General features: G+C 34.8%; 1 protein-coding gene across 2 annotated transcripts in view; it reads left to right on the forward strand.

Moving 5' to 3' along the window:
- LOC136040198 (importin subunit alpha-4-like) overlaps positions 1 to 12495 on the forward strand; it is a 59724-nt gene that overhangs the window by 46755 nt on the left and 474 nt on the right. For both annotated transcript variants that reach the window (XM_065724348.1, XM_065724349.1), the window contains exon 10: positions 2965 to 3062. In XM_065724348.1, the coding sequence (XP_065580420.1) occupies positions 2965 to 3062 (98 nt within the window). The remainder of the gene's footprint in view (positions 1 to 2964; positions 3063 to 12495) is intronic.

A 12495-nucleotide genomic window follows, 5' to 3' on the forward strand; every position in this document is an offset into this window, starting at 1 on the left:
TACAACCACTACTGCTACACTAACAACTCACCACAGCACCCAGTCACCTGAGGTCAACACAGCTACGCACGCTCTTCCTCCATCCCCGTCTTTTCAAAGCCTTCCTCTTTACACCCTTCCTTTACTTTACAACAGAGTCTTGCTTTACGACTTTCTCCCAGCCGAACCGCGGACGACCTGCTTTCCATCAGCCAGTTGCCTGAAAAGGACAATTTTTGGTCCTATGTCATCCTTTACCCGCAGAATGGGCCCTAGCCATCTCAACCTTTCTCTTATTATATCCCTAGAAAGTGGGGTTGAACCACACTTTTCGTACAGCCTGAGGTTTGAAAAAGGCCAGTGTCGGGTACTAGAGAAATCCTCTGGAAAACATCTAGCAAATCTTCGTCTGTTTTTGTAATATTCTAATCTTGGTCCGCAGACTTATCTTGATGTTCTTCCAAACTTTTTGTCAACTATGAAAAAACACCCTGGACCTTCCCCATTTCATTTTCATGAATTGGGGCCCCTACTCATGAGACAGGGTTAAAAAGGAGATAGTAACTGCAAGGGAGGGAATAAAGAATATGAGGTTCTGAAGAGATTTGAATGGAAATGGTGTGTTAGCATCAGATGGCTTGGAGTTGCGATCGTTTAACGGAAGAAGTAGTAGTATATACCTTTTTTTCTTTTTTTTTTACCTATTTTATTAATAATGTACGAGCCTGCTGCTAGTGAGCTTTAGTCCCAATGCTCTGTTTTGTAATTTTTGCCCGTCATAAATCAATAATTTTTATTATTTCCAAGATTTGGAATAATTTTATCAATAATTGTACCATAAAATCAAAAAGTATCAATAAAACTTTAGAAAAGAACTGTAGTAGGCCTCTTTTGCTGTTACGAAGGTCACACACCTAATCCCTTATTTTAAAAAAATAGAAACCAGTTGTATTAAATTTCTTGCAGATAGTTGCAAATATCACTGCCATGATATATTTATAAGACTCAATTTTTTTTTCGGGGGAAGGGGGGCTCAGATCCCCTAACTCCTCTTCTGAAGATGGCCCCTACGTTTAGTTCAAGCTGATCCGATGATATAAGACCCAGTTATGACAGACGAAAATAAAAGACTTCTAATAAAGAATAAATTGACTAATGAAGTTACAACTTACAGAAATAGACAACTTTTATGAACTCCTGAAGTTCCTGTAAATTACGATGAACCGCGTAATAGCTTTCTTGATTTTTATTTAAGGGGATGGGTGTTATGAAGAAAATGTCTCTACAATGTTTGAAAAATTTCTTTTTTTTTGGCATCTTAATTTTTTTAAACTAAAACATTTTTTCCCCCTCCTAGATTATCATGAATTAACGCCCCTGGGCCCCAACAAGTAGTGAAAACTAAATTATTGAAAACTAATTTCACTTCTGAATATTTTCTGGCTAAAGTCCAAAGTTACTCAGAAGTCCCAAAAAATGCCCAAAAAAAGTCCCAAAAAAATCTATTAACAGTGACAGTGAGCTAAGGAAGTCCACACGCTATCATAAACATACTGATTGACTTTGGTTCAGCCCCATCTGCTTAACACTTAAAATAATAATTTTCTAGGTGTGTATAGAGGGCAGAGGAGTCTTCTTAACGGGCCCTTGAGCCTTTAGTATTTTTAGGGGCTTATCTCATAAATTCCTGCTCTTTCCGTATAATTTATCTGTTTAAAAAAAATGAGTCACTCAATTTTTTATCACTCAGTTTGAGTAAATTTTTATCGTTTTAATATCCTTAGCTTTGCTATAACTTTACGCAATTATTATAACCATACGGTCATACAAATACTGATGTTTTAAACGTTAGAATTATATTACACAGTTAATTATTAATTATGCAATTATAAGTGAAAGTAACATTATTCACTTATTACGGTAATTTGGTTTTACAATTTCTTACATTTATTAGTTACAAACCAAATCACCTTAATCTCATTAATATTAATGGATATTAATTAATTAGTTGATTATTATTGTGTCTAATTATAAACTTAATCCAAACTGAAAGTGATGCTATTGTACCTTTCATAAGAACATGGTCTCACAGTTGCTTATCTATTAAAAACACAATTATAAAGCACAATTGATAATGAATTATGGAATTTTTTGCATAATTAAGAATGAAGACTGGTCTGTCAGACCGTAGTGTATTATTGGGGCCAATTTTCAAGCGATTTTTTGCGTGTTTTGTGGGACACTCAAACACTTCTCAAAGAAAAGAAACAAGGACTGTTGCATCTTTATTGGCATAAAATCTTCAGCGTCATCTAGCCTTTGGAAACATCTGGCATTTTTTTTAAGCTTTAGAATCGTTCATATGTCAGTAACTGAGATTAGAAGCTTTTTACTACACGAATTTTACCAATGGCGCAAATCAAGTTTATTATTATTATTATTACACTGAAAAAATGCCAAGTATTGCCAAATGCTAGATGGTGTTGAGGTTTCTTTTTAACACTAGTGCCAGCTTGCATCAAATTACGAACTAACCTACTTTACAAAAATAAAGCAGCTCTTTTCAGATTTCTGTTCAGTTTTTTCTAAAAATAGTTTTATTTTTTAATTTTTATTTTAAAAAATACTTTTTTATTTTCCTAGGATTTGACAAGATTTTATGGCTTTAGCGCAGCAGTAGGCATTTCTTTTTCCATTTGCTTTCAGTTAAATGCTAATACCAGATCTGTCAACGGGTAAAGTGTTACCAGAACCATTAACTAGGAGTTGACCTTCATTGTTAACTATTAGTTTTTGACTTTCATTATCTTTGAGCTCTAAATTTTCTGGAAATGTTATTTTCGCATATCCACCATCATTAGAGTTGAATCTTTTCGATGCTCCAAAGGAATTTAATCTCTCACTGTCAAATATAGTCTTGATAGTAATATTGATATTGATAATGATATTGATGAATTGATATTGATATGAAACTTTTATTTTTAGGTTTGGACAAGATTGAGAGTCTGCAGAATCATGAAAATATTGATATCTATAAATTGGCGTTTACAATTATCGAACATTATTTCTCTAACGATGATGAGGTAATTATTTATTAATTGTATATTAGCTTTAATGTAGCAATTAGTGAAGGATGACAGAATATCAAAGAGCGTCCTTGTTGATCAACAATCTAGTGCCAGGCAAGAAACAGGTCGTCCCCGAACAGGATTGAAAGAGGTACTAAGGAAAAATTTAGGGGAAGTTGGAACCTCTTAAGAGGGTGTAAAGAGGGAGACTGGATAGATTGGGATGGAGGAGGAGCGTGTGTAGCTGGGTTGGTCTCAGGCGGCTTGGTGCTGTAGCGATAGCGTCTATTGTCGATCTGCTATTTTGATTCATACACATATAATAATACACTGTGCCAATCCTCTCAAACGCTCATTGACCCTTACATTAGAGGAAAAAACATATATGGAACACAGCAGGGGGAGATCCAGGATTTCTTTAATGGGGGACGCATAATAGGTTACTCTGATAAACTTGAGAACAAGGAAATAACAGCAATTTAAAGGGAACTCAATGATTCTGCGTCATAGATAGGCAGTGGAAATGGTTGTGAGTTTAATATAAATCTGGTTATGGTTAAAGTTCCATTAAGTCTGTTGAAATTAAAATGATGTAAAAATATTACTAAAAAAAATATTAAGTTTTAGAAACCACCCAGTCATAAAAATAAAATAAAAAGCAGTTCACCCTCTCGAAAATATGATATTTAATATGATATGATATTATCCCTAAATCCACCACTACGTTAGGGAGGACGGTGTGTTGCCTACCTGGCTCCGCCGCTGGATCACAAGCTCAGAGAAAAAAAAATTATATATAGAGTCGATTGATCAGATCAATTAATAAAGAAAAAAAATCAACCAGCACTAAAGCATAACCTAACTCTTTTCTTTATATAATATTGAAAAATTAAGAAAGTGATCTTCATACCCCTATACAAGTCAAAGATCAAAAATCGGATTTTATAGAAACAGTAAAAAAAAAAAGTCTTACTCGGCCCAGAGACATCCATTCCAACATAATAATAGTAATAATAATAATAATAATGATAATAAAATAATTTGTCTAGGTATTTAAAAATGTTTAAAAAATTTTTGAAGGTATTAAACGAGTGGCGGTCTCGACTTGTGTCTGGTAGGGTATTTCAAACAATATCGCAAGCAATTAGCGGATTGAAATCTGTTCTCACATATGTTGTCAATGGAATATTAATATGACTGGCGTAGACTATTCAGTGACAATTTTTTGAATTGCGAAAATAATACGCTGACCAATCAGCGACGAAAGAAGGAGTAGTGTTTAGGGCCGAACTAACACTCCCATGGAGCCTAAGAAATTTGAAAGACGCACAAGAAAGAGTGTAAAGCGACTCTAAATCAAGTAATGGGTTCTATGCATAATAATGTGTTTCCTGTATAAGAGGTCCTTGTTTTATCGTATAGCTTTGACAGTGGTCCGAAAAAAGAAGAAAAAGTTGACATCCACATAGTAGGGCAATAAGATACGTAAGACTGAATCAAGCAATGAAGCAGAATTTTTAAAATTGATCCTGAAAAATGTATTTTAGCTTCCTTAATTTTCATTTTGATTAATCAAATATGATGCTTGAATGAAATATTTTCATTAAGAAGAATACACATACCTGTTCGAATGCGATCTCTCTTGGATTAAAAAAAAATGATGACGCATCAGTGCTCATCATTCTCGGAAAAATACAAATTTTGTATTTTTGTAGATTGGGAGCAGAAACCTCTACAATAGGGTTCTCTGACATGCTCTAATTTTTATCAATATATCTCTTTTGGTGGTATTTTTCCATTTGAAAAACAGGAACAATTTTTCCAGGCTCATAAGTTTGATGGGTAACTTCAAACTTAGTGGATGTTACATATTCAGAATCTATTGAAAGAGTCTACTGAGAGAATCTCTTGACAGATGAATGTCAGATTGGAGGCAAACCTGAAGGCAAAAAACCTGAACCTGAAGGCAAACTAGAAACCTGAAGGCAAACCTGAGAAACAAGGGAAAAAATTAAAAAACTCGGCTTAGCAACATTTAGTGGAAAGCAATTAATAACGAACCGAAGAATGACTCCTTTGGGAGTCATTCTACTTTGGGATGCATCTTATACTCCTTTCTTACCGTTGTGCCAAGAGGACCGTCGTCAGCGAAAACGACGAGAACGTCCTCATCCAGTGAAAGCGATAGACTTTTTAGAGCATTGGAAAATTCAGGATGACATGGGCGACAACAAACAGTAGGTTGCTCTCATTTAACTGTCACTATAAGGTCATTATCCTAAATTAAAACAGAAGTGGACCAAGAACAGAGCCTTGAGGAACACCAAAATCAACTTCAGACGAAAAATGGAAAAACGGAATCTACAGAGATAGTTCTACCTAAGAAAGAATCAAAGGAAACCATGTTATACCTTTATGTGATAACTGTTAAGGCAGAATCCTGTGAGTTAAATAATCAAAAGCATTACGGACATCCAAAAATATAGCAGCAGGAATCAAACCAGTCAAGTGGGATGTGGGGAAAATTCAAAAGAGATGTACGTGCATACTCCACTAGAAGCTTAGCTTGGAAATCATTTTAAAAATCACGGAAAAATTATTTTTCCTCCAGAAAAACAAGTAGACTGGAAAGCATGACCTTCCCAAAACAGATAAAAACGGACAGTAAAGATGGTGGTCGATAATTAGCTTAATCATTGCGTGAGTCCGTCTTTATCGAGCAAGGACGGTGAAGCCTCAGTTAAACGAATCGGGATGCTGGTTGTTGGTAGAATCCTAGCAGCAAGCATGGTTGAAAGAAAATTCCCCGTTATAGTCATCATATCAGTTAGGTTCAAGTTAAAATTTCCCATTATTACACAGACATCTCTCTAGTAAATCTAAAAGTTCATTAAGGATTGGGAAAAAAGAAGGGAAATATCCACTTGGAGATCTATAAACAGTACCTAAAATTATATCCTTTGTAATGTAATATCAATAAACTGGGATTCGAAAACTCCTTCTTCATTTCTTGACAGATAGTTTCAAACAAATTAGAGAAGACCATTAGGCGTATAAGAGACCACCCATTGCCATCCTTTGGCGATTTAGTCGCTCCATCTTGTAACTGGGTATGTCCAGAAACATTTCATTATTTGAATATAAGAACGTGTCGCATAATCTGATAATGTCATGTCGTCTATCAAAATTTATCTGTCTAAACTGATAAATCGATAATCCCGAGTATTGGGTTGAAGCACCGAAAAATGATAATCTCGTCTAGTGCCCCCCTTTAACTTGCTATTCACTGAAGAAACATACTTGCTATTCACTGAAGGAGGAAAATTTACAGAATTTCTTTTATTCTGACCTATAGAATAGTTAACGACATTCAAATTATCAATTAAGTTGCTTTGTAATTGAAGCAAATGCCCATCAAGGGAGTAAACATCCCCGGAGCCTGAGTTAAAAAAATTACAATAATTAAAATGATGGTGAATCAAACCCGCACCACAATACACCCAGCTCAAAATTGTCTAGTGAAAGGTGGACTGTGACTTGGCAATCTAAAGAGGAGTAGAGAATAACAATATAATAACAATAGAAATGAAGAAAAATAAAGAAAACTTCTTTAATGAAATCAAAGACAACACAAACATTGTCATAAACAAATTTACAAATAAAGGTACAGAGAAGAAATAAAAGAAAGATAAACTCTACAAAATTACTGAAAAACAGCGTTTAAATGCATTCTGAAAGGGAGTTAATTCGATGTTTAGCCCGCTCACCTTGAAGCTTTGCGAGCACCTAACCACGATCTTATCATACATTTTTAACACCGGACTTGCCTCCGGTTTTTAACACCGGACTTGTCAAGATCAAGCTCCACTCAGAATATCACGACGGTGCTTTTTTAGAGATTCATGTATGCTTGTGAACACTACGGGTCGTCTCAAAAGTAGAAAATTTTACAAAAACTGAGGCAACTTTATCATTTTTACAACCCCGAAATGTTCAATTTGATGTATTCACTGAGCATTTAGTTGCATCTTTGCATAATTTCAGTAATTGCTCTTGATTGATACAATTTTCACTGAGTTTAAAATCCACACTATCAATTAGTTCCTGGGGATGAAGAAAATTGATAACTTTCTCTTTTCTTGTTGGGGGTGAACTAAAGATTTCCTGTTCAATCATTTTTGCTGTCTCCTTGTTTGATCTTTGTTGAACTTTATAATTTTCCAAGAAAGTCCTGTTTTTGCAATGCTATATTCAGAATGGTGGACCTCAGATCGACACCCGACTGTTGCTTAACACTGTGAAAAACAAGAGTTCCAAGCTGTTTTTCTTGCTCATAATCATTAATTTTTACCTCAAGCTCTCCCACTCTGTTCTCTTCAGGCTTTTAAGGCCTTTAAGATCCATCATAGATACCAATGCTTCTTCAAACTTGGGATTACATTCAAGAGACACTAACAAGTATATTTTGATCACAATAGTCTCAACAAAATTTCTGAGTAGTCGGTCCTTGGCAATTATCCAAATTTTGGCAACGAGTTCGTTATCCTGAACTAGTTTTTGAATTGTGCTCTTCATTGACTCTTTAGTTTTTGTAATAACAGTTACGAGTTACGTAAAGCGACCGTTGTAGCCGTCCTACAATAGTTACAAATAGCTAAAGCCATTATAGCTGAGTGGTTAGCACGCTAGACTTGAAACTGTTTGTCCGAGAGGACTGGGGTTCGAGTCCTGATGACGCTAATTATTTGCTTAGAACCAAATAATAAGGGTCAGTGGGATGACTCTGTAGGCTCAGGCAGAGCCGACCTAGTTCTAACCTTGAGCAATCTGGGTAAGGTAAACAGGAAGGATGTGCGAAAGCATAGGACCCTCCCCCCCCTGCGTTGCACTTACAGGCTGAAAGGCCATGTAACGGAAATCAGCACCGCTAGTTGAGATTGTAAAAATCCAATGCTGTACTCTTTACCTTACCTTCACAGATACGAATTAGCAGTATCGGAAGCTAACGTGTGGTGAAGATCTATTTATAAAATAGACGCTGTTTATATTTTGACTATTGGTTGGGAGGTTAATTATAGATCGATGATACCGAGTAGAAGTGACACCTAGGAAAGTGTCCTACCTTGACTCCAATGCAAAATCCAAGATTTTATTATATCGGTGAATACTGCTACCAGAGGTGAATATCTCTTAGCTGTAATACCTTACCTTAGACCTTAGCTCTTCCCAGAGGTGCTTTTTTGTAGCGACATAGGGGAAACTTGCCCTGGGCGTAGAAATTTTAGGGGTGCAAAATTTCAAATAATTAATTTAACGGTTACGGTTATAATCACTTTCTAATTCTTGAAATTCTGTTTTTATCAAAATAAATTAGAGGGTGCAGTTACTAAATGAAAATAAGTAATAAATTATTAATTCATTAATAAAAAAAATTAAAAAAACAGAAAGTAGTTAAATAATGATAACTAAATAATCGTTAAAATTTTTAATAATAATTAAGTGATATCAATAATAAATACAAAATTATCAAAAATAAGTTATCAACTACCTTACAAATCAAACACGATTTTGTTATTAAATAAAACTTTTCGTATATTCTATGAGACTATAGCCGTTTTCATATACAGTGGGATGCTTTCAGATATTGAGTTACGACCGACGGAAGGTTATTAGCTGTAGTTTTAGCTATAATGCCCTGTCCTTCAAATAGAATCTATAGGGGAGGAAGGGTTAGCTGGGGTAGATTCGGGGGAATTGAGTGTAGATTAGTGATGGAGATTAAATTTGTCATTCTTATCCTTCTTCCATATTTTATTTGTCCAACGTTATTTTGTTGTCACTTTTTTTCTAGTATATAGGTTATTTATTTTCCTTTATCTATAGTCGTTCTAATTAATAAATTGTTTTAATATGCAAGAAGTTACGTGAACTTTCGCATGATCAAAAACCCTTGCAGGTTTTCTCCAGTGTTAAAGTCTTGTTTTACTCATTTGTTTGTTAACAAGTGAGAAAAAGATACAAAAAAGAACATTTGACACAAAAGCTATTCGTTGCTCATAGAAGTCTCAAGAATAAATGAATTATACTATAGGTTAATCTTCTAGAGTGGGATTTTTTTTTTAGAAAAGAACTCCTCGTCTTAAAAAACTCAGATCGACCTATGTTTCATATTATTGAATATGGTTAATATAGTTGCTGTAGCTGGAAAGGGCTTGATATAGTTGAAACGATGCTACCAACTAAGTGGAGTGATGATTCATTTCGTCCGGACCAAAACACCATCAAATGGCTGGTCGATGAAAACAAAGACCTTATTGGAAGACTTGGTCTTCTCAATCCTGCTTGATATAGCAGGATCCACCAAGTCCACTCATGATTATTTTTTTCGGGCAAAAACACCGAACACCAATTAAATGACTGGCCGGCGAAAAAAAAGGCTAGTGGGGAACTGGGCCGTGGATTATTTTACACATGCAGTATATTTTGCAGGTCAGTTATGTTTTGTATGTTTGACAGAGCCAAACTGGCCTACCTTGACAAAACATGTAAGAAAAGGTTGAAAACAGGAGTGGGTTTATGGCCAGTAGAGAGACAAAGGAGAATGATACGGCTATTTTGCCTGTATCAAGCAAGGTGAGAAGAAAGGATTCAAACAAAATTAAATAAAAAAAAATAAGATCAAATTTATACAATTGCTACATCATGAAGGCAAACCACAGAAGTAGAATATACAACAATGGACTTTCATACAACTCTGCATATACATAATAATCCTCTTCTTTGCGTAAGAGGATTCTCTGATTTGAATCCAGAGAGGCATCGGGTCCCCCCCCCGCTCTTGAAATTTGTCTCCGAGTCCGAAAAAAGCAGCCAATTTACGTATAAGAAATTCTGATGGGTTTTTTAAAGTTTAAAGTTTTTGAGCGTGCTGAATAGAATCCGCTTATTCGCGTAAGAGGATCCTCTGATTTTAACCCCCCCTCCCCCAATGGCCGTACCCAGAGGGGTATTGGGTTTCAAGCTACAAGCTACACAAAGTAAAATCGAAAACAAAACAAAACTGGAAAATTGAAAATCAAAAACACTAAATAAAAGAAAACCAATAACAACGTCATAAACCAACACTAGGAGTGAGCAAACATACGAATCAGCCGGCGATATGGTCCGCCGTTTTTGAGTGGAATAGTCCATCATGGGATTTCCACTCCTTTTTGATTTTGAAAGTTTTCTGGGAAATTTTTAGAGGAAGTTTTAAACGGCGCGGGGGAGGGGGAGAAGTGTATTTCCTGACATGCTTTGAAAAACAGTCATAAATTAAATAAAAACAGTTTTTTTTTTCAACTGAGAGCAAGGAGCAATATTAAAACTTAAAACGAACAGAAGTTATTCTGTATATTAGAAGACTGGCCCTTCCTTTTGTTATAAATTAGCTTTAAGAGAGGGGTACTGAATAGGGGGTATCCCCCTCATATACGGATTAATTTTTGTTCGTTTTAAGTTTGTCTTAAATAAATTTATTTCAATAGGGGGCATAACATAGAGAAAAACCTAAAAACTACAAGGGCGTAACTTTATATGGTGCAGGCAGGGGCGCAGCTCCACCATTTTTATTGGGATTGGGGGTAAGAGGGGGCTTATATCTCAACTCATTTATAAACTAATTCTTATATTTAATTGCTCTTTATAAATTTGACTCAAAGTGCCAGAAGGCAAACAAAAAATGCACTTTTTTTTCATTAAAAAATAGGGTTGTTGTCTAACTCCTCGGACAACCTTGGAAATTTCCCTTGCATTTGAAATAGCGACATCATTTTTAATTTAAAGTATTGAAAAAAAGTGTGAATTACTAACTTACTCGATGAGGATTGTTTGATTAAGGATATCCGGGAAATCTGGTCAATTCTTTGCAGTATTGCGGTAGAAAACCTACATTAATTAAAAATTGCTAGGGAAAATTATCTTCCCCTTTGTATCTTTGTAAAAAAAAAAAATCTAAAATATTGCACGAAAATTTTTTATATGTAAATCAGGGTATCATTTTTATACAATCCTGAAAAGGGCTTATGCCAGATTTGCCTCTCACTCACTCTGACTATGTGTCTTGGCTTTTTCTACAAATAGCCATGGCTTAATGCCCGCAACTACTTGATTTTAATTAAAAATTTCCGGAAGGGGGGGCACCCAATATTCTTTTAATGTTCAAAATTCCCTTCACCAAGCTAAGCTTGGTATCGTTTATATGTGAGCATAAAATTTCGAAATTTTGAGAAAAATTTAAATATATTGTTCAGGCTCAATTTATCCCACTTGCAGCAAATTTTTCGCACAGCATGCTGATGCAAAGATAAATATCACATAGGTAGCGCTGACGTTATCAGCACTTATTAGATGTTTCAATTACAAATAAGAGAATTTGAAGGTATATTGGAGTTTGCTTTAAATATCGGGAGTAAAATATTAAAACAAATTAATGATTCCTGGAGTGGACTCCACCCTAATAACTTCTATGACAAAACCACAACCAGTTTGACTTATCTAGCTGCAGTATGAATATTATTATAAAAAATATTAAGGTTTATTTTCTTTTTTGATGATTTCTTTTTGAAGTTTTTCAATAAAAAAAAAATCTCTTGTTTTCAATTATGACTTGTTTTTCAGTTATTCCATTTTTGTCCTATTAGCAGATATAGAGGCCTTATTCATATCCATTTTTGAAAGTTTTAAAACAAAAAAATGTATCTTGAACTGATAGATTTTAGGAAGTAAAAGACCCTTAACAATCAGGGAAAACATTTGACCTTGGCTAAAGTATTGTACATTTCCTCAATTTGGCCATTAATTAGGCTCGCCCATGTACTTGATGATAAGGTTTTGAAGGCGGTATATTTGTATAAATATTAATACGGAACATGTTTGGACATGTAATGGATCTCTTTTTTTATGTGTTTTGATTTTAAAAAGGAAAATGGAAAAAAAAACAAATGAAAAAAAAAATCATGTGCTCAAAGTAAGGAACGAAGTTGAAACTTAGTGCGAGCAATTGTTTTAAATTTAATTAATACTTTTTTTAAAATTATTGAGGGAGGGGGGCAAATGCCCCCTTGTCCCTCTAGACGATGCAACTGACAGGAATTGCAAATGCCTTCCGCCCTCGACCCCAGTTTTCCCCTACTCCAGTTGAAATTCAGTTTTTTTTCTTCAAAAATCTTGTTAAAAAGGGCAATTTTTCTTTAGTATATCTTTACCTTTATGTTGCTATATGGTTAATTTTTCATTTTTCACTTGATTTGGGAAAATTGGCTCCAACCCAAGGGTTAGCGAAAGCTAACCATCGCTCGTTACGCGAGAGTTTGACTTTTTATCCCAATTCTGCAAGAAAAACTACTCTAACACAAGGACCCTTGGTTCTGACTGAGAAGTATTTTTGAGTAGATTAAATAAATTAAAG

The sequence above is a fragment of the Artemia franciscana genome, chromosome 20 (genome assembly GCF_032884065.1).
Source record: "Artemia franciscana chromosome 20, ASM3288406v1, whole genome shotgun sequence".
In the NCBI taxonomy this organism is placed as follows: Eukaryota; Metazoa; Arthropoda; class Branchiopoda; order Anostraca; family Artemiidae; genus Artemia; species Artemia franciscana.